Source organism: Anarhichas minor, unplaced genomic scaffold (assembly GCF_050575085.1).
Source record: "Anarhichas minor isolate MPS153535 unplaced genomic scaffold, ASM5057508v1 ptg000043l, whole genome shotgun sequence".
Taxonomy (NCBI): domain Eukaryota; kingdom Metazoa; phylum Chordata; class Actinopteri; order Perciformes; family Anarhichadidae; genus Anarhichas; species Anarhichas minor.
The window spans coordinates 906,188-929,990 of NW_027466489.1; the positions used below are offsets into that span (position 1 = coordinate 906,188).

General features: G+C 43.1%; 3 protein-coding genes across 8 annotated transcripts; 1 reads left to right on the forward strand and 2 right to left on the reverse strand.

Moving 5' to 3' along the window:
* Window positions 1-12: 12 nt before the first annotated feature.
* LOC142970246 (uncharacterized) lies at window positions 13-17,356 on the reverse strand. 2 transcript variants are annotated; one of them, XM_076110343.1, is made up of 54 exons: window positions 17,176-17,356; window positions 16,850-17,001; window positions 16,310-16,686; window positions 15,303-15,344; window positions 14,194-14,328; window positions 14,013-14,086; window positions 13,831-13,903; window positions 13,583-13,672; window positions 13,381-13,436; window positions 13,075-13,195; window positions 12,779-12,955; window positions 12,487-12,569; window positions 12,205-12,253; window positions 12,011-12,100; window positions 11,817-11,912; window positions 11,251-11,322; window positions 11,074-11,160; window positions 10,815-10,964; window positions 10,524-10,637; window positions 10,249-10,425; window positions 10,035-10,120; window positions 9,901-9,949; window positions 9,605-9,694; window positions 9,423-9,518; window positions 9,250-9,321; window positions 9,040-9,126; window positions 8,774-8,920; window positions 8,346-8,452; window positions 8,079-8,256; window positions 7,780-7,965; window positions 7,571-7,653; window positions 7,201-7,249; window positions 7,028-7,117; window positions 6,750-6,845; window positions 6,347-6,418; window positions 5,837-5,923; window positions 5,594-5,740; window positions 5,393-5,511; window positions 5,074-5,200; window positions 4,894-4,988; window positions 4,635-4,758; window positions 4,206-4,382; window positions 4,027-4,109; window positions 3,541-3,589; window positions 3,354-3,443; window positions 3,065-3,160; window positions 2,903-2,974; window positions 2,723-2,809; window positions 2,485-2,631; window positions 2,235-2,377; window positions 1,777-1,908; window positions 1,551-1,653; window positions 1,212-1,261; window positions 13-721 (listed from the first exon to the last, which is right to left on the reverse strand). In XM_076110343.1, exons 3-54 carry the CDS (start codon window positions 16,673-16,675, stop codon window positions 694-696), a joined length of 5,496 nt encoding a protein of 1,831 aa, XP_075966458.1. In that variant the 5' UTR covers window positions 16,676-16,686; window positions 16,850-17,001; window positions 17,176-17,356; the 3' UTR covers window positions 13-693. The 2 variants fall into 2 exon arrangements, with proteins under 2 accessions (XP_075966458.1, XP_075966459.1); XM_076110344.1 differs by lacking the exons at window positions 16,850-17,001; window positions 17,176-17,356 and having other exon boundaries at window positions 16,310-16,700.
* A 208-nt stretch (window positions 17,357-17,564) lies between these two features.
* On the reverse strand, window positions 17,565-22,260 carry zc3h10 (zinc finger CCCH-type containing 10). Of its 3 annotated transcripts, none has more exons than XM_076110349.1 (3): window positions 21,918-22,260; window positions 19,550-20,857; window positions 17,565-18,483 (listed from the first exon to the last, which is right to left on the reverse strand). In XM_076110349.1, the coding sequence occupies exons 2-3, from the start codon at window positions 20,714-20,716 to the stop codon at window positions 17,971-17,973; spliced, it is 1,680 nt and encodes a 559-aa protein (XP_075966464.1). In that variant the 5' UTR covers window positions 20,717-20,857; window positions 21,918-22,260; the 3' UTR covers window positions 17,565-17,970. The 3 variants fall into 3 exon arrangements, with proteins under 3 accessions (XP_075966464.1, XP_075966463.1, XP_075966462.1); XM_076110348.1 differs by having other exon boundaries at window positions 19,550-20,777; window positions 21,918-22,259; XM_076110347.1 differs by having other exon boundaries at window positions 19,550-22,260.
* LOC142970252 (dnaJ homolog subfamily B member 9-like) lies at window positions 21,516-23,510 on the forward strand. Of its 3 annotated transcripts, none has more exons than XM_076110354.1 (3): window positions 21,516-21,618; window positions 22,556-22,799; window positions 23,099-23,510. In XM_076110354.1, exons 2-3 carry the CDS (start codon window positions 22,565-22,567, stop codon window positions 23,413-23,415), a joined length of 552 nt encoding a protein of 183 aa, XP_075966469.1. In that variant the 5' UTR covers window positions 21,516-21,618; window positions 22,556-22,564; the 3' UTR covers window positions 23,416-23,510. The 3 variants fall into 3 exon arrangements, with proteins under 3 accessions (XP_075966469.1, XP_075966468.1, XP_075966467.1); XM_076110353.1 differs by having other exon boundaries at window positions 21,518-21,668; XM_076110352.1 differs by having other exon boundaries at window positions 21,539-21,772.
* The last annotated feature ends 293 nt before the right edge of the window (window positions 23,511-23,803 follow it).

Sequence of the window (23,803 nt, forward strand, 5' to 3'; positions counted from 1 at the left end):
AAAACAAAAAAGTGAGGTGTGCAAAATCTCTTTATTTCTGTCATACCATCTTTCAACAAACAGCATTGAAACTGATCCAAAATCTTTGCAAATATACACAAAATCAAACATGATATAATTGTGACGTAGGTGTAACTAATACATGTCTTGTAAAAAACAAAATCGTATAAAAATGATTTTCAAAAGCAATTTCAAACACAAACATAAGGTGCTGTGAAATATAGAATAACTTCAATGTAAGCCTGTCATAAAACAGAACCCAAAAAACTGCACTTCAGACAAGATACTCTCAGATCTAAAACATTCTTGCACCAAGAAAAGCAAACAAAACAACAAAATATGACTTCATTCTTTCTGGATCTGTTCATCCTTCACTTGCTCCACTCAATCTTAAAACTATTATCTCTTCATATCGTAAAGTAACCTTCAGTCAATACGAACTTTCCCTCTGTCCTTGTCAACTTCGCTACATCAGCCTACTTATCTTATCGATGTATGTGAATATACTGTGCAGTCCAATTCTATACTATATGGTAACACATGGAGAGCCGGGTGAATGCAGGTAAGGCTGCCACGGTGGTACTGTATGCAGAGGTGGGAAGGAGAAGGCATCATTGTGAGCTGCAGCAGTGGCACAATGCCAGGTTGAGTGGTGACATCATCGTTGTACTTTGACACTAGTGAGCAGAACGACTATTCAGCTTCATCTTTCAGGGTGAACCTGGAATAAATAGAGGAACAAAGACAAATGAAAACTGACTATGAATTAAATCATCAGCAATCAATTCATTTAATGGTCATCATGTAACAATGAAAAAGAAGAAGATGGGAGCACAGTAAAGAGATACTCGACAGAAACGTCTTGAATTTCTCCTGCATTATAACCAAGTTCTCTGGTATCCATACGTACTATACACTCAATATGTTACAAAGCATTCCTTCAAAATAACCTAAATACACTGCTTTGTCCTCCTCAAAGCTCCACAGGAGGCATTGTACTTAGCCTCTTTGGTGAAACACTGTTCAACTGAGCATATGGATGGATAGGGACAGCCGACAAGGGGTTTATGCTTTTGGAGTAGTTCACGTGTTGTCATTAATCCAAGCTGACCACAGCCCCTGTCCTCTTTAAGTGAGGAAACTATGCATTTTTTTGCAGCCACCTTTCAATCCGAGTATCACTTTAACAAACTTGCACACAGTCTGCTCACCATTCTGTGACACCAGAAATCAGGTCAACCTGGGCCAACTCGATCTGCACCTAAAGAATAGGAATGACATGTCAACATCAAGCTGTACATACATCTGTGTTGTCATATTTGCAGTATTTCTGCATGTATTCGGTGCACTTCAGAGTGAAAGAATTTAAAAGCTCAAAACAGTTAAAAATCACGAAGCAGCCTAGCATTAGTGCACAGCTTGGCCACATCTGTATAAGTGTGGATTTAACAAAATGATCTCAATGTGTGCTGTGGAGGAGGCACATACAGTACGACACTCTTTGGATACCCTGATGGTCACTTGTTAGCCTTTAGAAGTCTCAGACTGACCTGTCCAATAATGTCGCGGCTCCTGAACGAGGCTGAGTTATTCTTCACTGACACAATGAGGCGTTTGAACCTCGTCTCATCCACAGACAGATCGTACTCAAACCTTAAAAAAAAAAAAAAATCGACAAAGATGATTCAATGTGAACACTAACAAAGCTCTTAAGAGATTGATAAAAAAACAGCACAGGAATGTAATGATAATACAATTACTTAATTATTTAATTACCTCTCATTGTATTCTGGGTTGAGGTCTCTTTTCTTCACGGCTGTCTTCCTCTTGGTGGCCTTGCTTTTGTCTGGCAGCAGCATGAGGGACACATAGCTGTCTACTCCGTCCTTACTTTGAGACAACAGACCTCTGTACACAGAAAGAGAACGCATATCTTAAATAACTGTGTAGAACCGTAAGAATATTTCAAAGTCCCAGTATATGAGAGCAATATAGCGCCTCTTTGCAAACTAGAGCTGTAATCCACAATGTCCTCCACTGTTTGTTAAGAGGTAGGTTCATAGACCCTTCTCCAATGTTACTATAAACATAAATGAATATCTGGGAAATAAACTTGATGTAAAGCCTGAATTGGAAAGAACGACCTTCACAAAGCCTCAGATACCTGAAATATCAACGGTTTGTCATTGGTGAGAACACAAGCCGACTAAAACACACTATTTGAGGAAGCACACCTGCAGGCATGGACGATGACGATGAGATGTCTCTCCTGCGAGGCGTAAGAAAGAGACAACTTCACCTGCCCAGATCCAGAGGCAGAGGCAGCACACGGCAGAGTCCCTGCACTGATCATATCCACCATTTTGGAATGTAGAACCTATTGAACAGGAAGAACAAGTGTCATTGTTAATTTATTGTTATGTATTACTATACTTGTGTGTGTGTGTGTATGTGTGTGTGTGTGTGGGCAGATGTGTTTGTCACCTTGAGATCAGCCCTCAGCAGGATCTGACTCTCAGGTGCGGCTCCATCCAGATGGAACCACTGGTCCAGGACCAGTTGTGGCTCTGCAAGCAGCTCCTTCACAGGAATCACCAGTGATCCCATTGGCTGGTCCCAACCACTGGACAACTGCAATGCAAGAAAGAAAGGGACTGAAAAAAATCACTACATTGGTGCTGTGAAATGTGAGATGCAGAGTAAATGTAAATAAATGTCTTGCCTTTACTACAAGCATCTGATGTTTCGGGTCGTGGACCAGGAAGTAGAAACACTCATTCCACTGAGGATTGGTGCTGCGCTCACACAGCTGAAAAGATGATGAAAATATGTGATAAGAGTTGTTACAAAAATAATGTATCGATCAGACTGACAATAGAGCAACATGCATCAAAAGTCTCACTTTGGTTTTGTAGGTTGTTTCACCCAAAACAAGTTCAGCTCCTGCTTTGGGTTCCTTTCCACTCTTCTTCAACTATCAACGGAGAGAGAGGCATTCAAGTTTTATCATGTGAGAAATCATTTGTTTATTGCATCGTATGTAAATAAACTAGAGGGGACTTACAGGTAATGAATGTGCTCTCTCCAAGTGGACAAAAAGTAGAGCAGCGGAGGGGACAGCTTTGTTTTGATAAGACTGGAGAGATTGAAGCTCCAGGACCTGTGACATGGAGCAAAGCCAGGAAGGCAGTAGATGATTATTTGCAACGTGCAATGTGTCCTGCGTGCTGTAATGTGACAAGATAGCATTATCTAGGAGGCTGCCTTGCTATGGACACTTAAATAGTGCTTGTTTAAAGAGTGTCAGATTAAACAGTGGGTGATACAGTGGGTAAACACAAGTAAGGACCGACCTCGTCAAGTCTGACTGAATTTGACACTGTAGGAACCCATTCCAGAATCAAGTGGACCCGACCAGACTTCACATCATTCAGAGTGTACCACTACAACAGAGAGAAAGTCATTTAAAGGAAGCAAATGACACAGAACAGAGTTAAGAAATCCCATGGCACGGCTTCAGATCATGAGTTATTGACTAACCTGATCTGTGTACTGGGATCTGATGACCTCATTTAGCTTAATACTGAATCTGTGAACATGAAAACAGGCAAATGATTAACAAGATGGCTTACTTCCAGAAACATGTTGACGTTATGGTGTATATTGATAGAACTTAATGAAAACTGAAGAAAATTAATTAATTAATAAAAAAATGAATAAAGATAATTTCCAGGCATTTGTAAATACCTGTACTCCTGTATACTCCTGTAAATATTTCATGATATATATATATAACATATATACATAATATAAATCCACCCACATCAAATATTAAGTCTATGTTGATGATTGGCAGCTGCTGGACCCCACTGTGAATGGCTATTGCCTTTCAGTGCAAAATGATGTAAAGTCAGAGGCGTATCTCTGTAATAATTCTTATCATGCAGATCAGTGCACTCAGTATTCTACACTTCTTATCTTAAGCACTTATATAAGTGACTGATTAACCAACAATAAGACACATACCTGCCAAGGAAGTCATCAGCATCTAAATCCTTATCAAATGCTTCAAACTTGATCTCCTGAACGCTGCGCCCACTCAAAACCAGCTGTTAAAAACAAACAAAGCACATTTTTGTCCAAAATACTGTACATGCATTGAAATCCAGACAATATGCAAAGCTTAAACTGAGAATACTTCATACCTCATACATTTCCTTCCATGTTGGGTTCAGATTCTCCTTGATGACACGACTTTTAAATGTAACTCCCCCGATGTTGATCTTGACATAGGGGTCGCTCTTGCCCTTCACCATGCCCCCCATCAGGTTATCCTTGGCCACCAGATTCTGGGCCTCCAGCAGGTGAATCCTCAGCAGCCCCTGCAGGAAGAAGACTGTAAATGTTACAAAGCATAAAGCGAATCACTGAACACACAACATAGTAGCTTGGTAATGTGACTCTACTGTATACACATTAAAGAGCAACCCAGATTGCTGCACCTTGCTGTACACTGCGAACGGAAGTGTTTTCTTATTGTTTCAAATAATACAATTATACAGAAAAATCAAAAAGGGGCAGTGACGAAGAACAAATACAAGAGTTCCACTCGGCTAATCAAGGCACGAACCCACCTCTTCACCAAAGTCCTGGCTGGGGGTTGTGTGTGGTTGAAGAACCTCTGTGACCTCTGCTGGCCCCAGGGTGTCAGTGGGAAGACTAGTCACTGTGGCTTGAGCAAGGTTGGCTAAACCAGTACTACACAGACACGGTGCAGAAATGAAAACATGTTTCTTATTAGGTCCATTATAAATATTATATTTATGGATCTTTGACCCAACATTTAAGGGTAAAAGATTCATATTTTCTTATTTGCTGTGACGTGGAGCTCACCCCGCTGTTTGCATTTTCTGCGGTTCAAAGTCTTCTTCAACTGCTGTGTCTGACTGTGTGGGATGCTCTTCTGGATCTGTTGGCTCCTCCACCAGCTGAGCACAATTACGTGAAGGTTATGAAGGTGTAAATAGACTGGTTAAACATGATAACAACTGACTATAATGCGCTATGACTCACTGCAGCAGCAGGGAATGTATCAAGCGCAGTGTGAATGGCAGCTGGTTCAGCGGGAGCAGCATCTTCTGCGGAGGCCGCAGCATCTTCGGCTTCAGAGTATTTAAACGGGCTGGATACGGCAATCGATCTGAAAATACCCACCGCTGTTACAAAACACCACAGCCAGACTCCTGACTGGAACTAACAACGGAGAATATTAGCTTTTATAGGAGCATATTCGCTTGTACATCTGACCGAAAGCCAGGCACTACATTTTTTATTTCATGTTTATGTCTGAAGAGTTGTATGTGTATTATTAAACCAGGCACACGACACTCACTCATCTTTTGTCAGCTCTGAGCTTTTTTTGTCCTCGCTGGCTGTGGAAATAACCGTGTCTTCCTTCTTTGAAACAGTCGCAGAAGGCTGTGGAGCCTCAGTCATCCTTGAGCTCAGGACCTGTCAACATCACATTTGCTGTTGGCTATTCTGTGTATCCATGACAACAGTAACAATGCCCTGTGTGTGTGTCCTCTCTTACCTTGAGTTCAGCCCTCAGTAAGATCTCACTTTCAGGTAAGGCTCCATCCAGAGGCAGCCACTGGTCCAGGACCAGCTGTGGTTCAGAGAGCAGCTCTCTCACAGAGACTACAATAGATCCCATTGGCTGGTCCCACGCGCTCGACAACTACAGAGATAAGGACGGATGAATAATGCCGGTCAGAGCGGGAGATGTTCCTGACACTCGCAGCGGTCTTTAGCTACTTTTGTAGAGTAAACTCACTTTTATTATGAGCATCTCCTCTCTAGGGTTGCGAACCAGGAAGTGGAACGCCTCATCCCACTGAGGTGATCTGGAGCGATCACATACCTTCAGATAAAACAAAAAAAAGAGGAGGGGTAAGTTGGGCAAGGGGTTGTTCTTTGTTTGTACAGTTATTGTAATCTGATTAAGTTGTTACTTCTCTTCTTCTCTTGCCACTGGTATTTTAAACAGCCTAATAAAGGTATTGACAAGTATTACTGTCAAGCTTTATGTCTTCTTCAATACCACCAGTGGGGGGCGGCAATGTCTACATTTTTCAAACTTTAAACATAGTACCAGTTAGTCATCTATCCCATAAAATGTTGAACTATTTGCCAACAAACTGGTTAGGTTTCTTGGAAATTATGATGGGGACTTCATAATGACATTTTATCAATTAATGATTAACAGAAATATGAATTAGTTGCAGTCTATGCTGGTACAGCAAAAGTGTGGGTTTGTTTAATGTCTTTATCATCAGTCTCATACCTTGGTTTTGTAGGTTGTTTTACCAAAGACAAGCTCGGCTCCAGCCTTGGGCTCCTTTCCACTTTTCTTAAACTGAACACAGAAAAACATATATGTGACATTATGTGAGTAGTTTGTATTCTCTCACTGTAATTACGGCAACAACCGTTAGAGTCAACTTCCCTTTTAAAAAGATGAAACCTTCCTGAATAATTGCATCACATAGTCCAACAACAGTGACTGCTGCGCAGGACTTTTTAATCCAGTGAAGACGAAAACATTATCCTAAAGAGTAGGAGTTTTTCACTTCATGCCAATAGAGCATCTGTTCATCAACATGTGCTTTCCAAATAGCTGTCCATCTATAACTCTGAGAGAGCACACTGTTATAGTGTTCTTCAGTACTAAATTACAAGGGACTCACAGGCAATGAGTGTGCTCTGTCAACATAAACAAAGAGCAGGGCTGCAGAGGGAACAGTCTTGTCCTGGTAAGACTGGAGAGACTGCACATGCATCACCTGCAGCAGAGAAACACATGCAAAATACATTAAAATGACTCAGAACTGATGTGCATGGTGAAATAAACAGGGTATCATTATGGAATAGAACTGATGTGGGAAGAATAGGCAACACTATGGACAATGATTATAGATATATGCGTGAATAAGGAGATAAAACAAATAATAAAAACTGCACTAACTTGGTCCAGGGTGTCATTATGCGACACTGCTGGTACCCACTCCAGTATCAGGCGAACACGTCCAGACTTCACGTCATTTAGGGTGTACCACTGAAACAGAGAGGGACACTTACTGAATTAAAGCCATTGATGACACCGCAGCAATGACTAAGATACTGTAAGGCAATACGGACCTGGTCTGTGTACTGGGAACGGATGATGTCTGCCACACTGATTTTGTATCTGCTCAGAATGAAAATTAAGTCAGACCCTTTATTTGCACTAAAATGTTAAATCTAAATTATAAATATTTTCTAATGCTGTGAAAGGTTTGTTTACATAAGAAATGGTAGTAAACACAGAAGAAATAAAACTAGGATGACTTGATAAACACCAAATGCTGATTTCTCCATAACTCAACCCAGGCAGAAATATACCTGTCATTTATGCTTATGGTGAAATAACTACAGTTTGAGCGTGTGCATGTTGGCCCACTGAATACCATGCTGAGGCAATAAAGCGTTCCAGTCATGGGCAACTAGAAACCTCCACATTAGCCCTTACCTGCCCAGGAAGTCATCTTTGTCCATGTCTTTGTCATACAGCTCTACTTGCACCTCTTGTCCTGCCTGAGGCCTCAGCACCACCTTAGAAAACACAAGAGTTAAAACAGATAAATCAGCAAAAAACGAGGTGGATAGCTTCAAGTTTTATCATTGCAATCCTATTTGAAATCATGCTCAGAGCAGATCAGACTGTCACTTCATACACACCTCATACATCTCATTCCAGACTGGGTTGAGATTGTCCTTGATCACATGACTCTTAAACGCAACTCCCTCCAACAACGTGACCCTTATCTTGGCATAAGGGTCACTCTTGCCCTTCACCATACCACCCATCATGTTATCTTTGGCAACCAGACTTTGGGCCTCCAACAGGATGATTCTCAGCAGCCCCTACAGGAAAGGATCATTAAACTGTATGTTGCTAGTTTTTTTGTATTAAATGTGATTGCGTCATGCCGTGGTGCATGTATTTGCTCCTGTAGATCACTATTTTGTGATAGTACCTCACTGGCAAAGCTGAGGTCTGGGGAAGTATGAGGCGGTTGTACTATCGCAGGGCTTGGTAGTTCTTCCACCTTCTCTTCAGTCACAACAGCTGCTGTTTCCTTTACGTCAACATCTTCATGTGAGGTCACTGAGGAGGCAATAGTCTCCACACGAGGAACGTCCACTGAACTTGACCTAAAACCCAAAGAGTAGCAATAAAAAAATGTAAATGATAAAAGGGCCAATGGAAAGTATGGACAGACTTTTTTAATTAACTATCTCACCTAAGCACTGTGTCTATTTCCTGTTTTCTTGGAGCCGGGGAAGGGCCTGATGCTGAAGTGACAATGGCCTTATCAGTGGTACCCGGACATTTGCTGGGAATCAGCATCTGCAGTTGAGTCAAAATTATTATTATTATAATTTTGATTGTATACATCAATATCAGTAGAAGTACAAAATGAACGAACTGCCTCAAAAGCCTCATGACAAAGAAATAAAAGATACAGAGACATATAAATAAGAAAGAAACAGCAAAAACATGATCCAGATATTTACACTGAGTAAAAATAAAATATAGAAAATACAGAGAAAAATAAATGAGAGAAAGGGACTTAAAGTAAAGTGATAAAGAGATAGAGATAAAGAAACCTAATGGACATTTACAAAATATTTAAAATAATTGAAATAGAGAAAATGACAGGGCAACTACCTTGAGTTCAGCCTTCAGAAGAACCTGACTCTCAGGTGAGGCTCCATCCAAATGGAACCACTGGTCCAGGACCAGCTCTGGTTCAGAGAGCAGCTCTCTGATAGGAACCACCAGGGAACCAATGGGCAAAGTCCAGCTGTGGGAGAGCTGGAGAAACACAATGCAGGGTGTTAGCATAGGTAGTATTTATATATCCCACTCTATTTACATCTGTATGACCGACACTCTTTCTGTTCCACTTTGATTGTGCACTGTAGTGAGTGTACCTTAGCAACAAGAATATCTTTTCTGGGGTCTCGAACCAAGAAGCAGAATGCTTCATTCCACTGAGGTGATGTGGTACGATCACACACCTACAGAGACGCAAGAGACAGTTCATATTACTGACAGATCTCATGCCAAAACTTACAATCTTACGAAAGTACCTTAAAACATAGTAATATAAATTCCAAGCAAAATTAAGTTTGCGGTCTTACTGTTGTTTTGCGGGACATTTCTCCAAGAGTAACCTCTGCCCCTACTTTTGGCTCCTTACCGCTCTTCTTAACCTTTAGAGAGACAAACAGGCAATAACAATAGAAGCATGTGTATTCTAAACAATAACTGCAGATCCTGACATCACCCGTAACATCAGTAGAAAAAGACTCACTGGTAAGCCATCCGCTTGCCCCATGAAGACAAACAGTAGGCCTGCTGAGGGAACCGCCTTATTTTGGTAGGACTGCCTGGAATAGAACTGAAGGACCTGAAGACACAGAAAGAACCAGTGAGTATGGATCAAGTTTACCAGCAAATGGCCCATCAATCCATGTCTAGTCTGGGAATACCAACCTGGTCCAATCTGTCTGACTCTGAGGCTGTCATTACCCATTCCAGTATCAGGTGAACTCGACCAGACTTCACATCACTGAGCGTGTACCACTGAGAGAAGAATTTCAAAAATGTTAACACAGGAAAAAGGTTACAGATGTATATCTAGTGGATTAAGGGTCTTATCAAAGCGAGTTGGAGACCTGTGCACCAACGGGAGTTGGACCCGTGATATGGCAGGCTTTCATGTTCGCTTATTCTGACCGCACTCTTTGAGGCTAAACATGCAGCAATGTGTCTGGAAAGGAAGATCCCACCTGATCAGTGAACTGTGAATTGATGATGTCCTTCAGACTGATCTTCAGCCTGCATGTTGGGATATGTGAGATTAGAATTTATCTCTAAAGCCATACATTTTATTTCACAATATGATTATTTATAGCTCTTTTACCTGCCCATGAAATCATCCTTCATGTCCATGTCTTTATCAAACACCTCCATGTGCAGGTCTTGGCCAGGCAGCTGGGTGAGAATCACCTGAGGGGTGAACAAATGTTGCAAATGTAAAAGGAGTGAAACCAATTTACAAATGCATGCGAACTTCGAACCACTTTTTCTTTTCAACAAAACTGTTAACTTTCAATAAATAACCATGTGTTATTTACCTCATACATCTCATTCCACGTGGGGTTAAGATTACTCTTGATAACCTGACTTGTGAATGTTTCGCCCCCGATGTTGATCTTGACATAGGGGTCACTCTTGCCTTTTACCATGCCTCCCATTAGGTTATCTTTCGGAACAAGGTTCTGTCCTGCCAATAGGTGAATTCTAAGCAGTCCCTGAAAAAACAATTGCAAACACATTAGAATAAGCATGTGTGCAATTTCAGAAAACACAACCCTAAAGTCAAAATCATAAGTGTAATGTCCTCCATTACCTCTGTGGCAAAGCTAGGATGAGGGGAGGTCTGCTGGGGCAGCTGTCTGGACATTCCAGACTCCAGATTAGATGACGCATCAGATGGAATACGTTCCTCATCTAACCACAGGACCTATGTTACAAAAGAAAAGAGAAGAGACTGCTAAAATACACAGTTGGGACACCATTATACATTATATCATATTCTATGATTAATAACCTCCAATATTGTGCTTGTTTATTTTGCTCTTTGGTCATTAATTGGTCTAATGCAGCGAAGCATTAGTGAATAGGTCTTGTTGCTATTTACCCTGAGAACTGTTTTGATATAGACGCGACTGGCAGATCCAGAGTTGTCCAACTGGAACCACTGGTCCAGAGACAGATTAGAATTGGACAGCAGACGGGACAACGGGATGGTCAGACTGCCCAATGTCTGCACGCGGTCAGCGTCCTTCACCTGGTTTATTTAACATGGAGGAAAGCCAAAATAAGACCAAAAGAAGTTTGGCTATCAGAATACCAAACACAAAGTTCAGTGCAGAGAAGCTAATCTGTTCAGCTGTTACCTGAATGTCTATGTCCTGCTTGCGAGGATCCTGGATGAAGAAGGTAAAAGCTTCCTCCCACTCTGGATTATTGGTTGTGTAGCAAGTCTGAAGACAAGAATAAAGTGTGCGTATAAAATAGAAATAAATGAAACATAATCTATAGTGTTATAATGTTTTTTTTTCCAATAGATATACCTTGCTCTCTCTGGTGATGTCCTGCACAGACAACTGCACCATGGGATTGGGCTCTTTATATCCCTTCTTCATCTAAAAGATACACAGTTAAGACAAATATGAATAGACAGCAAGGCATGTGAACAACAGCATACCGTAACCAAGAGCAGAGCAATAAATAGACTTTATGCTACACCCTGACAACACGTGGTTGATGTGATTAATAGTGTGCAAAGGGGTTATCATAGCAACAGCACAAATAACTGATAGGAAGTACCACACAGCATGGTACAATCAGGAAGTATAAGCCTGCATCGACAGAAACCACAAAGACAGAGTTTCATTCCAAAGATTCTGTCACTACTGTTGCCGTTTGTATATGAATCGACACAGTAGGAAGTGAGCGTTTAACAGCCTTGGACAAAGTTAGCCACACTCAGCCACACTGAAATGGAGGGCACGGCAACAACTTCGTGGAATGTCATGACAGCTGGCAGTTACAGCTCTGCCCCAGTTTAACCACACACAGGAAGCAGCTCTGCGCAGAGCACGTACGTGGGCAGAGAGGGTAGAGCTATTTGACTCACAGGAAGTGCCTCAGCCTTGTCCAGATATACAACCAAGATGGCTGAGGAAGGTGGATCGGCAGTCTTACTGGTGATGCTTTCATTCCTCTTTATGATCTGAGGGAGAATTGCAAACAGGTGATTCTAGAGTATAAGGGATTTTTGTTAATGCATCGGAGCAATGCATTCGTTGAATGAGTGTGAGTGAGTCAAACCTGCTCTAGTCGATCAGTGCTGGGCAGCAAGGACAACCACTCCAGTTTGAAATGAACCCGTCCCGACGGAGTTTCTTTCAAAGTGAACCACTGGGAAGACAGCCACAGGCACACGTTAACAATCCAAAGATTAAAAAAAAAAAAAAAAAATGCTAATTCAAACTGTGACTGAGACGATAATAGCTGTTACTTACATCATTGACGACTATGGATTTCTTCACAATGCCCAAATCCAATTTGGTCCTATATGGAAGAGGAGTGTAAGACAGAAATAAATAAAAAGAAGAAGAAAATGTATCGCTAAAAACAACAAGGATTACAGCACAGAAAGCAGATGGTGGAACTTTAAAAGTACAGAGACATGCTTCATAAAGAGGTGGTGTACTTTTTCCAAGTGGCCAGGAAAGATGACAAGTGAAAGGTGACGATGCTAAATTGAACGTAGGCACACAAGAGACATGAATATGCATATGTACCTGCCCAGGAAATCATCCTGGTCTGTGTCTTTGTCATATACCTCCACCTCCAACTCTTGACCAGGCACTTCATGGACTATAACCTGATGTACCAGACACACACAAGGACATGAAGACTGACAGAGGGATTTGTATGGAAGCTGGCTGCGCCCTCATGCGACCATGAATGAAAATGAGCATTCCTAGCGCTGTCAGTCTAATCCCTCAGAAGAAAGTGAAATGATACATGATTGAGTCTGTGCAATGATGACACAAATATGAAGCTTTCCATTAAACCTTTCATTCTTTTTACCTCATAAATCTCTTCCCACTTGGGAGAGTCTGTGTTGTCAATGTGTTTGGAGGTGAAGGTCTGAGGGCCAACCCTCAATATGGCATAGGGGTCAGACAAGCCAGCCATAACCCCTTTCACGTAGCTGTCCTTGGCTGCTAGATTCTGTGCCTCCAGTAGGTAGATGCGTACCACACCCTTAGAAATAAAAAGGGAGGGGGGGGGGGGGGACCAAGATGTAATGTACTGGTGTTGATGAGATGTGGAAATTATATAATAGTCTTCCTCTATCTGTTGGTGCATTTTTAGGCTTTTACCCTGGGCAAAGGAGAGCGTAGTTCGGCCACATGCAGGTCTGGAACCAGGGGGACAACCAGGCGGTTGGGCAGCACCAAGAAGGAGGCAATGGCGTCCATAATCATGCTGTCAGACATGACACTGAGACAAAGAAACAGCATTTTAATGGAAATGTACTGCTGTATTGACTTTATCATCTACTATTCACCGTGTAGTAAAACATCAATAAAAATATTGTGAAGTTGGGTGTATTATAAGGTTGTGGCTATAACCAATGTGCAAACCAATGGAAGTTGAAATGAAATGAAAATTTCAGCATGACTCACTTCAGTCCAGGGATGTCCAACAAATTAGTCATTCCAGTCCAATTGATGTCTAGTTTCTGGTAAGAGATAACACAGAGGAATGTGCTGTATATAGCAAATCAATCAGGATAGATGTGAAATCAATAGCATGAGAAGCATACGAGACTCTATCGAGCTACATGATGTTCACAGGACAAAAAGAGGTGAACGTAGATGGACGTACAGGCCGCTGGATGAAAAACATGGTGACCGCACCCACTATGGGCACATCTCCAATCAGGGGCTCCAAAATCACCCGCATCATCCCATGTAGCTGAGGACAGAGGAGCATGACAGAAAACATGGATAAACGCTGACAGAGTGGCACTTTGTCTGTATAATTCAGTTATCCATTTAGACAGGCAACATCTTTGTCTTAATGACTCTGTGATTCAATCGAATACTATTTTTAACCTTGAAGAGAAAACTGACCTGTATTCCTTTGACTCCAGCTTTGCAGAAGTATCTCTTCACCTCAACGTCGATCTCTACATTGCCAACATAGCTGAGGATACAATGAAGAACACAATGTCATCGACAGTCGGGCCTTTTAAAAGTTGTGGTACCAAGGTGACGGTGTTCCCGAATCCAAGGAACAATGGATAAACATTCACCTAATATACAGATCTAGCAGGACTTGTCCTTTGTCATTCTCCGTGTGTGCCTTGATCCCGACAACCTTCATGGCCTGCAGCAAACAGAAAACACATTTTCAGCACAATAAAAACAGCATGCATCATTTGTGTGAATCTTTACGGCAGTGTCATATTATACTTGAGCTATCAGTGGCATTACCTTGTCTCCCATATCCACTTTTGTAAAGCTGAGGGTTTGGAGGTGGGCACTTGAGGCTCGGATAGACGGAGCAATGGTTTCCACCAGCAGCTTCTCAAGGTATTGGCCAACAAATGGCCACACCTGCTGCAGCACCTAGGCAGGCCAACAAGAACGTGGTTATAAGCTGCTTTTATCGGTAAGACGCATACCATGATATGCACTCTACATCCCTGCAACCAGAGACTACTTCTTTAAGAAAACGTTGGCATTAAGCCACACTGTCGCAAAAACGGTCTTCCAACTGCCACAGCTTCCGTAAGCAATAACCAAAGAATGACAAGAGACAGCTGTAGTCTACTTTGAGTCCTTCCATACACCTCAATGAATCCTTTGCTCTTCATGTGTTACACAATGTTAATGTTCCTACGTAAACGTGTTCAGTTGTTAAGTCTTTATTCTTTTGGTGAAAGAACCAAAAGCAGAGGCACTGCTTGTTTGTGTGACTGTGGAAAAAAAAAGAAAAAGACCAGAGTTGGTTTCAGCCTCGCATAAGTGGAGAGTGAGTCATCAGCTGCCTGCTCCTGGGAGGGATGCAGTCTGAGCAACAGGGGAATCTGCTGACCTCCCGTTCAGTAAGCAGTCTCAAATCACTGCTTTGTCTGGCTCTCTGACGCTTAGATCTCGTGGTTCTGTCAGCATGAGTATTTTTGTTACTGTATTATCTTCATTAGATTGTCTGAGCTACAAAAAGCAAAAAGGGGGTGGGGGGGGAGAACAATGGCTGCAGCTTTATTAAGTTTGGGGGCTGGGAAGCTCCTCCTTCCTGTGAGCTAGGCTGTAAAATGAAATGGAAATGTTGAGAGGGTTTGCCTGGCACTGGGCCTGCTCTCTGCAGAACAAACAGAGTGGCTACACTAATGGGGGTGTGGCCTTTTCTGGAACATGGCAGCAACAGCAGCAGTGCTACCAGCTATTAGCCTAGCATGCTGCACAGAGGGTCAATCAGCACAACAGCTGAACAGACAGACGTGCGTTTGCTGCGGGGCTTAACAAAGGAGTAAATAGTGTCTTTGTATAAAGTAAACAGTGAAAACATGAAGCTAAATAGGGAAACACTGATATTTTACCTTATTCAGCCACTCAACCTTCTCGACATCTGGAAAGCTGACCTGAAGGAAATAAAGACAATGAGTGCACATACTTAAATTATGCATAGGGCCCGCTAAATACACAACAGGATACGGAAATGATTCAGTCGTAGCTTATTCAGTTCAGGAAATGTCATCAATAGCACCGTTGGTATTATTGGTTTTAGACTGTATAACTATTACCAAAAGAAAAAAGAAAAGCAGATAAGTGCAGCAACTCTCAAGGTAACGTTGAATGACACAGCTTGCTGTTGTGTGTGGTTTATCTTTCACGAGGGACAACACTTTTACAAGATGAGTGCGCAAACTCAAGAAAATCCTAACACGTAGCCACAGATGGCCCCTTTTTTTTAAAAATACTTTAATGAGGAGTATAGGCATGCTGTCTTGTTATGCAAGCTGAACTGAAATCACTCAAGGAAAACAAGTATCCACAGGAACCTTATTTGGGTGTGGCCAGATGTTCTGTGTCAAAACAGGCCCATGTGGGTTTCAGCGTTTCCATTTTGGGTACATGTACTCTCAGGATGTACAACTATGAAAATCAAAGATATTATACTTCATGCACAACTTCCTGACACCTTTAGTTCATATTGGTTTGAGTGTTGCTCCTGTTTTGGTTTTTGTAATACACTCAGAATTGCATCATTATACTTTCAAACAAGTTTAGTCTAGAAAGCAGAATCTGGCAACTGTCTGGCATGGCAGAAATAATTGGGGGAATAAAGCACTTAATTTAGCCGAAAGGGACGTTTGCACACCTGGTTGCGTGTTTCATTTAACTGCATATTTTATCGGTAACCTGTATCTTAATGTTGTAATATTATGATTTTAGGGTCACTGCTACGTTTTATCGTGCTATACGTAATTTAAGGTTATTCTAGGTCATTATGGGTTCAGGAAGGATAGTGGAAAGCTGATGTAAAGGGAATCGTGTTGATAGATGACAGTAGACACACGCTGACAGTTGTAGGGTCTTTCCTTACCCACGCCGGGAGGCCTCGCTTGCTTTTGGACACTTTCATGGACGTGTACTCCTCCTCGTTGTTGAGCAGCTGCATGGCTGACCTCAGGCGCGTCTCCTTGGCTTCTCGGGCATGTTTCCATCCCGTGTAGACCATCATCCCGAACACCAGCAGGCTGGTGCTGACCCGGTAGTAACCGGCCAGGTAGACGGGCAGCAAAGCGCCCAGACATTTCCCAAACGTCCAGAGCACCGCGACCGCACTTATCCCTTTCGGCTTGGCACCGTCCGTCTCCGCGACGCTCAGCGCTTTCTTCTCCGGGTCGCCTGTGCTCGGACACTCGGCGCCCTTGGCCTCAAAACTGGGCTCGGATTTGTCACTTTGCATTCTGGTATCCTCTAGAAAACGATCACTAATGTGTTACCGTTGGATACACAATATTTAAGAGTTTGAAAAAAGGATTTAATAACGGTTAATTAAGTTAGTCTGACGCCACATTCGTAACGTCAGTTAGCGCCAGTTTGAACTAAACGCACCGCTGTACGCCGCTTGTAACCTTACCGTTAGTTCACCGTTGGTCCGTGTCGCATCTTGAGTACTTTATCGTTGAATTGGAGCAGTTTTAACTGACGAAGCACGGGTCCAGAAAAAGTGTCAGACAATGTCTCCCCCCTCACACGGTCCCGTTATCTGGATGAAAACACGCCCACTCTCTGAAGCAAAAAAAAAAAACCGCATCTTTGACTCTTTCGCTACTGCGGCAAGACACTCATCCAATTTGTAGTCATTACTGCAGCATTACGTTACCGAAAAGCGAGATTCTCCACTTACTTATTCAAATACAACTTAAACTGTACCAGTGGGACAATGCATCATATATAAAATACCTCACTTCTTCCTGTCAAGTCGTTAACCCACCAGCACCCCTGGTCAGTGGTCTTTCTGCTGCTCCGGTCTATTCTAAAAACAGCCGAGTGGACATTCTCCTCGATCCCTTAGATCCGGTGAGACCGCACAAGCACCACCCATGATTCCCATTGTACACCAACACCACACACTCCACTTGTTTAAAGAGCCACACGGATATGAGGCTACTGGAGAAGCAACGGGTATTATATTCAAGTTTACACAGTGTGACTCCACCCAAACAACTCCAGCAATGGGGATGTAAACACGAGCATTTTACCAGAGTATATACAAGTAAATGTGAACTGAAGAGGGCAGCTGTAAAAAAAAAAAATTTAAAATTAAAACAAAGTGACAGATAACGCAGGAGTCATTGTTGAGTTGCTTATTATTTTTGTAAATTGACACCAGAGCAATCCACAACAATGTCAACACAAACTGCTTCCAAAATCGTCATGTCCCCACAAGGACTGCAAAGCAGTGTTGCAGAAATGGTTCAAACAATATGGATGACCTCATACATTTTCAATTTATCGTGCAGGCGTTTGAAAAGATCTCTTTCATACCAAACTGTTCACCGGTAAGTCAAGTCTGTAGGAAAACAAGTCTTTGTAATGTTTCCACACAACACAGACTGAGGGGTCTTCATATCGCCCCCTGGTGGAGAGGTACAAGCGTCTACTACTTCTGTCATCAGTTCAGTACCCTACACATAAAACAAGGCCATCTATGTTAAAAATCACAGTTAAGGATGCTACAGTCCTGGCTTTAATCAGTTAATGAGGCAGAGTGGTGATTCTCATGCTTTGACTCGCGATGGGGTACGACACCATCGGGGTGGTGGCATGACTCATGGTGATGCCGGGCATGGGCTGCGTCATGGACACTGCCACCGGGGCCACAGATACAGCCACTGTCGCCATAGAAACAGGTGGCGCCATCCCTTGGGCAATGGTCTGAGCAAGAGCGGCGGCGAGCGGGGTGATCTCAGGGTTGAGGTGAGGCAGAGGGGCTGGAGGCGGGGCAGCGTTACTCTGGGCAGCCGAAGGGGCGCCGGTAGATGCTACCAGGTCGTGCTGGATGAGAGACCGAGGTTGCAGTCCGGCGCTGCTCAGGGTGGTGTGAGTCTGAGCAATGCTATGATTGTAGGAACTTATTGCACCCAAGGGGGGCACCAGAATCTGCTCAGTGGGTGCAGGAGTGGAAGACATCGTCATCACCTTGGCCTGGCTTCGGAACTGGGCGTTCTGCTCCAGAAGAACCTCATTTGTGGCAATGAGATTTGAAACCTGAGACACACACGAGACATGGATTAGAAAAGGACCGGGCTCAGGGAAAGTCCACTGCCAGAAACCTTGGCTTTGTGTCCGGCAGAAAGAAAGTTCTTATAAAATGATACTTCTAAACCATATAGCTACTTTAAGTCAAAAATAATTGTTTAGACAGCCATCATTTCTTTACCGTGATCACAGCTTTTGCAGTTGCTGATTCTGCAAGTTTGTGCAGAATGATTAAGCACCCTTTACTCTTTAAGGTGTGTGTGTGTCTTATGATGTCACAGAATGTCTTTTCCTATTTTTAAATGTGCCCAAATATGTTCATTGTGGTTTTAGTCGGGTGACTGAAGGTCAGCTGCTCCTCGACCTTAAAACGGGAGTTTGAGAGACTTAAACTACATTGTTTTACTTGGAAAAATGACTTAAACAATAAATAGTTTACTAATATAGTTTCTGGTGACAGACTAATGGATATATTGACAAATTGTTTCAGCTCTACTTCACACTTCTGGCCCTAATAGCAAGTTTTGTTCAGTTCCTTTTTTCCCCATTTCATCTCTCCAAGATGTTCACTTGATATGCTGGTCTTCAGAGGCTGTGGGAACTTTAGATGAGAAGTCTTGTGTTTGATCACAAGGATTTCTTTGTTAAAATCACCTCTCAGCTCCTCAAAGACACTTTACTTTGTGTGTGATTTGTCAATGAGCTATAATAAAACTGTCCTTGTGACTAAAGTTAAATTTGACACTGTTATAAAATAGTCCTTTCACATGACACGATCATGATTCATTCAGTAAAGTTACATTTGACAATATATTTCAATCCGATACAACGGCCTGCGATAAATTCCTTTGTTGTTGTTTGTTGTTAAGACTATGACTTTGTGAACATACTGTATTGCACTACATTATGTAGTCAAATGTGTTATTTTTGCACACCATTGTATCTGGTATTAGTTGTACAAAAAGCTGAATTTGCATTTCAACAAAATTATTTTTAGATTTGAATGAAACACAAGTGCTATTAATGTAAGAAAGGCCTACCAAAATGTTAGTTTTCTACCATCTCTCATTCTGACCTGCTTCTTTAACTCCTCTACTCTCCTCCTCAGTAGGGAGTTCTCCTCCTCCAGGAACCTGAACTCCAGAGAACGTGGTTGCAAGGTGGCTTGAACTCCCAGCTCGTAGTGCGCACCTCCGCTCACATCAGCCAGCCGCAGCCCCTCCAACCGCCGCCTCTTCAAGTGTAGAGCCGTGTGGTCCATGGAGGCCTCTAGGGAGCTTGCATCAAACAGCCCGCTTTCCAGCAGAGGGTCATACACTGAGCATGAGCTCCTGTCAAAGCGCCGTGGCCCTGTAGAACCTATGGACAGACAAGTGCTCATCCCACCTCCACCTACCCCCCCGACTCCTGGGACACCTGGATCTCTGCAACCAGCCAGGCTGGGGCAACCCATCCCCATCCCCATCCCCATCCCCATCATGTTACTTCCACCTCCACCTCCCACAAGTCCTTGCATTCCTCCACAGGCACCTGCTCCTCCCCCACCTATCCCTCCCCCAGCATTCACCATTCCACTGGTACCTGGCCCTATAACACCACCCACTCCAACCCTGGATGGCTCATATTCATAGTCTTTTTGGACATGGCGAAATTTACACTTATTACCCCTCTGGCACTCCCCCTTCAGGAAGTCTCTGCAGATAGGGACTTCCCCACGGCTGTGGGGGAGATCCATTGGGGACAGGCCCAGTCGTGCTGCAACTTTCCCTCTTAGTCTGAGGGGTAGCTCTCCTGTTTTCTTGTAATAGTCCTCATCATCTTTAGATCCATGGACAAAGCGGCAGCTGGAGCGCATACACTCCTTGTTCTGGTGGTCATGACAGAAGACAAATTCATTCTTTTGCACTCCCAAGTCCGGCACCTCATTAAAGTCCGGGTGTCTAAAGCGGCAGCGCTTTCCTCTCTTGCAGACATTGCGTATGAAGTCCCTGCAGACACCGCCCACTTCCAGTCCTGCACCTTGCCCCCCACCTCCACTGTTTCCACTGCTGTTGCCATTTCCGAGCGCCCCTCCACCCCCCATGCTCCCAGAGCCAGAGAGGTTGCCCCCGAGACTTCCTCCTGAACCACCTCTGCCCTCCGCCGTGGCCCCTGCCAAACCAGATCCAGGTCCTCCTTCCTCACCCAGACTACCACCACTCCCACCGCCACCTGACAGGTAGGAGCTGTCCCGGTCAGGCATAACGCTTGGCCCAGCTCAAGGAGAAAACAGCACTCATGTGTGGGAGGGGGGCGGACATGACCTGCCAAACATTCACATACAGAGTTAAACAAGTCATGAATAGCTTTTTCCTTGGATTAGTGCAATTTCCAATTCAAAGATCTGCAAGACAAAAACATAGTTTAGATATTAGCTTTCCAAGTCACGTTACAGGAGAATATGACAGATCCTGGAGGAGCATGTGTGGTTCAACTGGACATGGCTGGCTTTGGCTGAAATGTTAGACTAGTTTGTGATGAGCCAGGCAAGTGCAGAATCAATCACCGGCTATCGCCGCACAATGCATGCCGGTTAGATTTTTGTCCAACTTGATCTCATATTGCTGACATCATGCACAAGTGGGTAACTAAAGCCTCATAAGATAGAGGCAGCCGCAGTTTATAGTGCAAGGCGCTGCAGTTGCTCTACACCTACTGCAAGACCCAGGGCATGATGGGAAATGCCTGGTCAAAGAGCTGATTGGCCCTTGGTTTTGACAACAAACACTATGTTTTATAGAAAATTATAATTATCTATGTAGATGTAATATTCACCACTAGATTGTTTGCTATTAGTCTCATGCTGTGCAATGAGGGTAAATATTGTGTGGTTGATCATAACAATAAAGGTTATTCATATAGCAGCAATGACAAAGAGCTTTACAAGGAAAATAATAAAATATACATTTCCACATATGTCATTACAAATTATCCAAACGTGGTCTGCAAACTACAGGTAGCCTAACAATGACATCTAACAGGATGTAACTATTTCCATAACTTCCTGTCTATCTTTGAAGGTTAGTGGAAACTGTCTGACTTGACAGCAGCTTTTTAATCATCGCCCTCTGCTGCTGCCGCCTCCCGATATCGTACACTTCTTTTGTGAGTCGCAGTTCATCTCCATCTAGCCTTTTAGCACGTGACAAAATCTGGTAAATAATAAGTAACGTCAGCATTGTTGTTGTTGTTGTTGCCACTGGTTTGGTGAAAAAGACGAAACATTGGATTCACACCATGCGACGCTCCATTGTACAGGGTAATGTTAGCTGTCAGTAAATAAAGAGCACTCGTATCATGTAACGTTAGCCTACCTAAATAAGTAGCTAAGCCTTCCCATTTAAGACGTACACTAGCTAGCGAATGCTATCTAGCTAACTGGCTAAATGCTAATGTAGTCTTACCAAATATAAACTAGAAACAGGATCCAGAGAATAGCCGAGGGACTCCCACGCAGAAACGCCCTGCTCTCGTTCACTGAAATGTATATGGCTGCAACGTCAACCAGACATGTGTTTTGTTTTTATGGCAATTCCTCACAGCCCTGGTCTGTTTACTACATTATTGCATATTTTACTACCAACGAAGAAGACGCTCTTCCTCTCCGTTTCCTCCAGGTGTCAACTTAGTGCTCTTCCGCCATCTGGCGGCGATAATGCGGCATTGCACTGAAGTATGATCAACTTAAAAAGTTTTCATCGTATACAGAGGTAGCCTTATCGCGAAACGACGGCGAGCTAAGATAAACAACCGCTGCATATTAACAGCATTTCATTTGATACACTTTCACCACCACGTTTAGTTGGGCTGAAATATGCGGAACATGTTTAAATCTCAAAGGTGTCAGCTGGGTTAAGTTGACTATCCGTGTGTGCGCCTTGGGGTGTGCACAGAGTCGCAGCACTCAGGTATGCCGAGTGCTGCTACGCTGACGTGTAGACAGCAGACAGCCTTAATAACAACATGAGTTGTCAAACCGCAAGACAGCTGTAGCCCACTTCCAGAGAACGCCTTTGTGTAACAGTTCCTCGTCTGTGCTCAGAAGCCCAGCATGGCAGCGCAAGGTGTTTTCCGCTGGATGCAAGCCTACGTGGTGCTGTACTGCTTCACCGAAGCCCTGTCCGCCGCCTCGGAGTCGAGCAGAAGTTACTACGACACTCTCAGTGTTGAGCCATCAGCAAGTGACAGCCACATTAAGAAGGCTTTCCGCAAGCTGGCCATAAAATACCACCCAGATAAGAACAAGAGCGCCGATGCAGAGAAGACGTTCGGAGAGATTGCTGAAGGTAAAACATTACCATAACCTTTTTTTATATATTGTATTTTGTATATGTAATTTACACAAGTGACATGGGTTGCACCACTTCTAAAACAGATGATTGTTTTATTCTCCTGATTGTAGTCAGCTGCTCACAGCTAATACTGATGCCGTCTAAATCAACTTCCATGAAGGTGTTTACTGTTATTATCGAGGCTGTAGTTTGTGGTATTGCAGGATTATCAGACTGTATTCCAGGTGTACCAGATGAACTTTTCATTGTGCTCCACTAAAGATAAAGTAATTCCCCTGTGTCCTCCTCCCTAGCCTACCGAGTGCTCTCCAACAAGGAGAAGAGGAAGCTGTACGACTTTGTGGGCCACGAGGCTTTTCTAAATGACGAGGCCTCTGTTGACCAGGACCATGACCATGAGACAATGAGCTTCCACTTTGGTTTTGAAGACCTCTTCCATGACTTCGATGATGGTCCCTTTGTGGAGGAGCCATTCCTCCACTGGACCTTTGCTCAGGATGGGGAGGATGAGAATGGTCTATATAACCATCACGGCGTAGAAGAGCATGGCCACAGCTTTTATTTTGCAGATGAAGAAGAAGAAGAAGAAGAAGACGAGTACTACTACTAGATGTTTAGCACCTTTGACACTGTATCGTGTGTCTGTTTTAGTGTACTGACTTTTTTTTAAAATAATAATAAAGCCTCCATATTGTTTTCACAGTATCTGTGTCTTGTATTCAGTTTGTAGAAATTCAGCTAAATAGATATTTAATGTGTTTTTAAAGCGCTGCATCGACAGGCACATGGCTCTGAACTGCTTACGTCTATTCCTCTGTGAAACAATCACTCATCTTCACACCACGCACCCAGTTACAAAACAAAGGGGATTGAGTATTTTTAAATTGTGGAATAGTTTGCCAATAAATATGACATCTTTCGCCTCCATCGATACCTTTTAAGCCCATGTCTTTTCTTTAGCCTTTTAATTATCATAATGAAGACATGCTTGACCACGC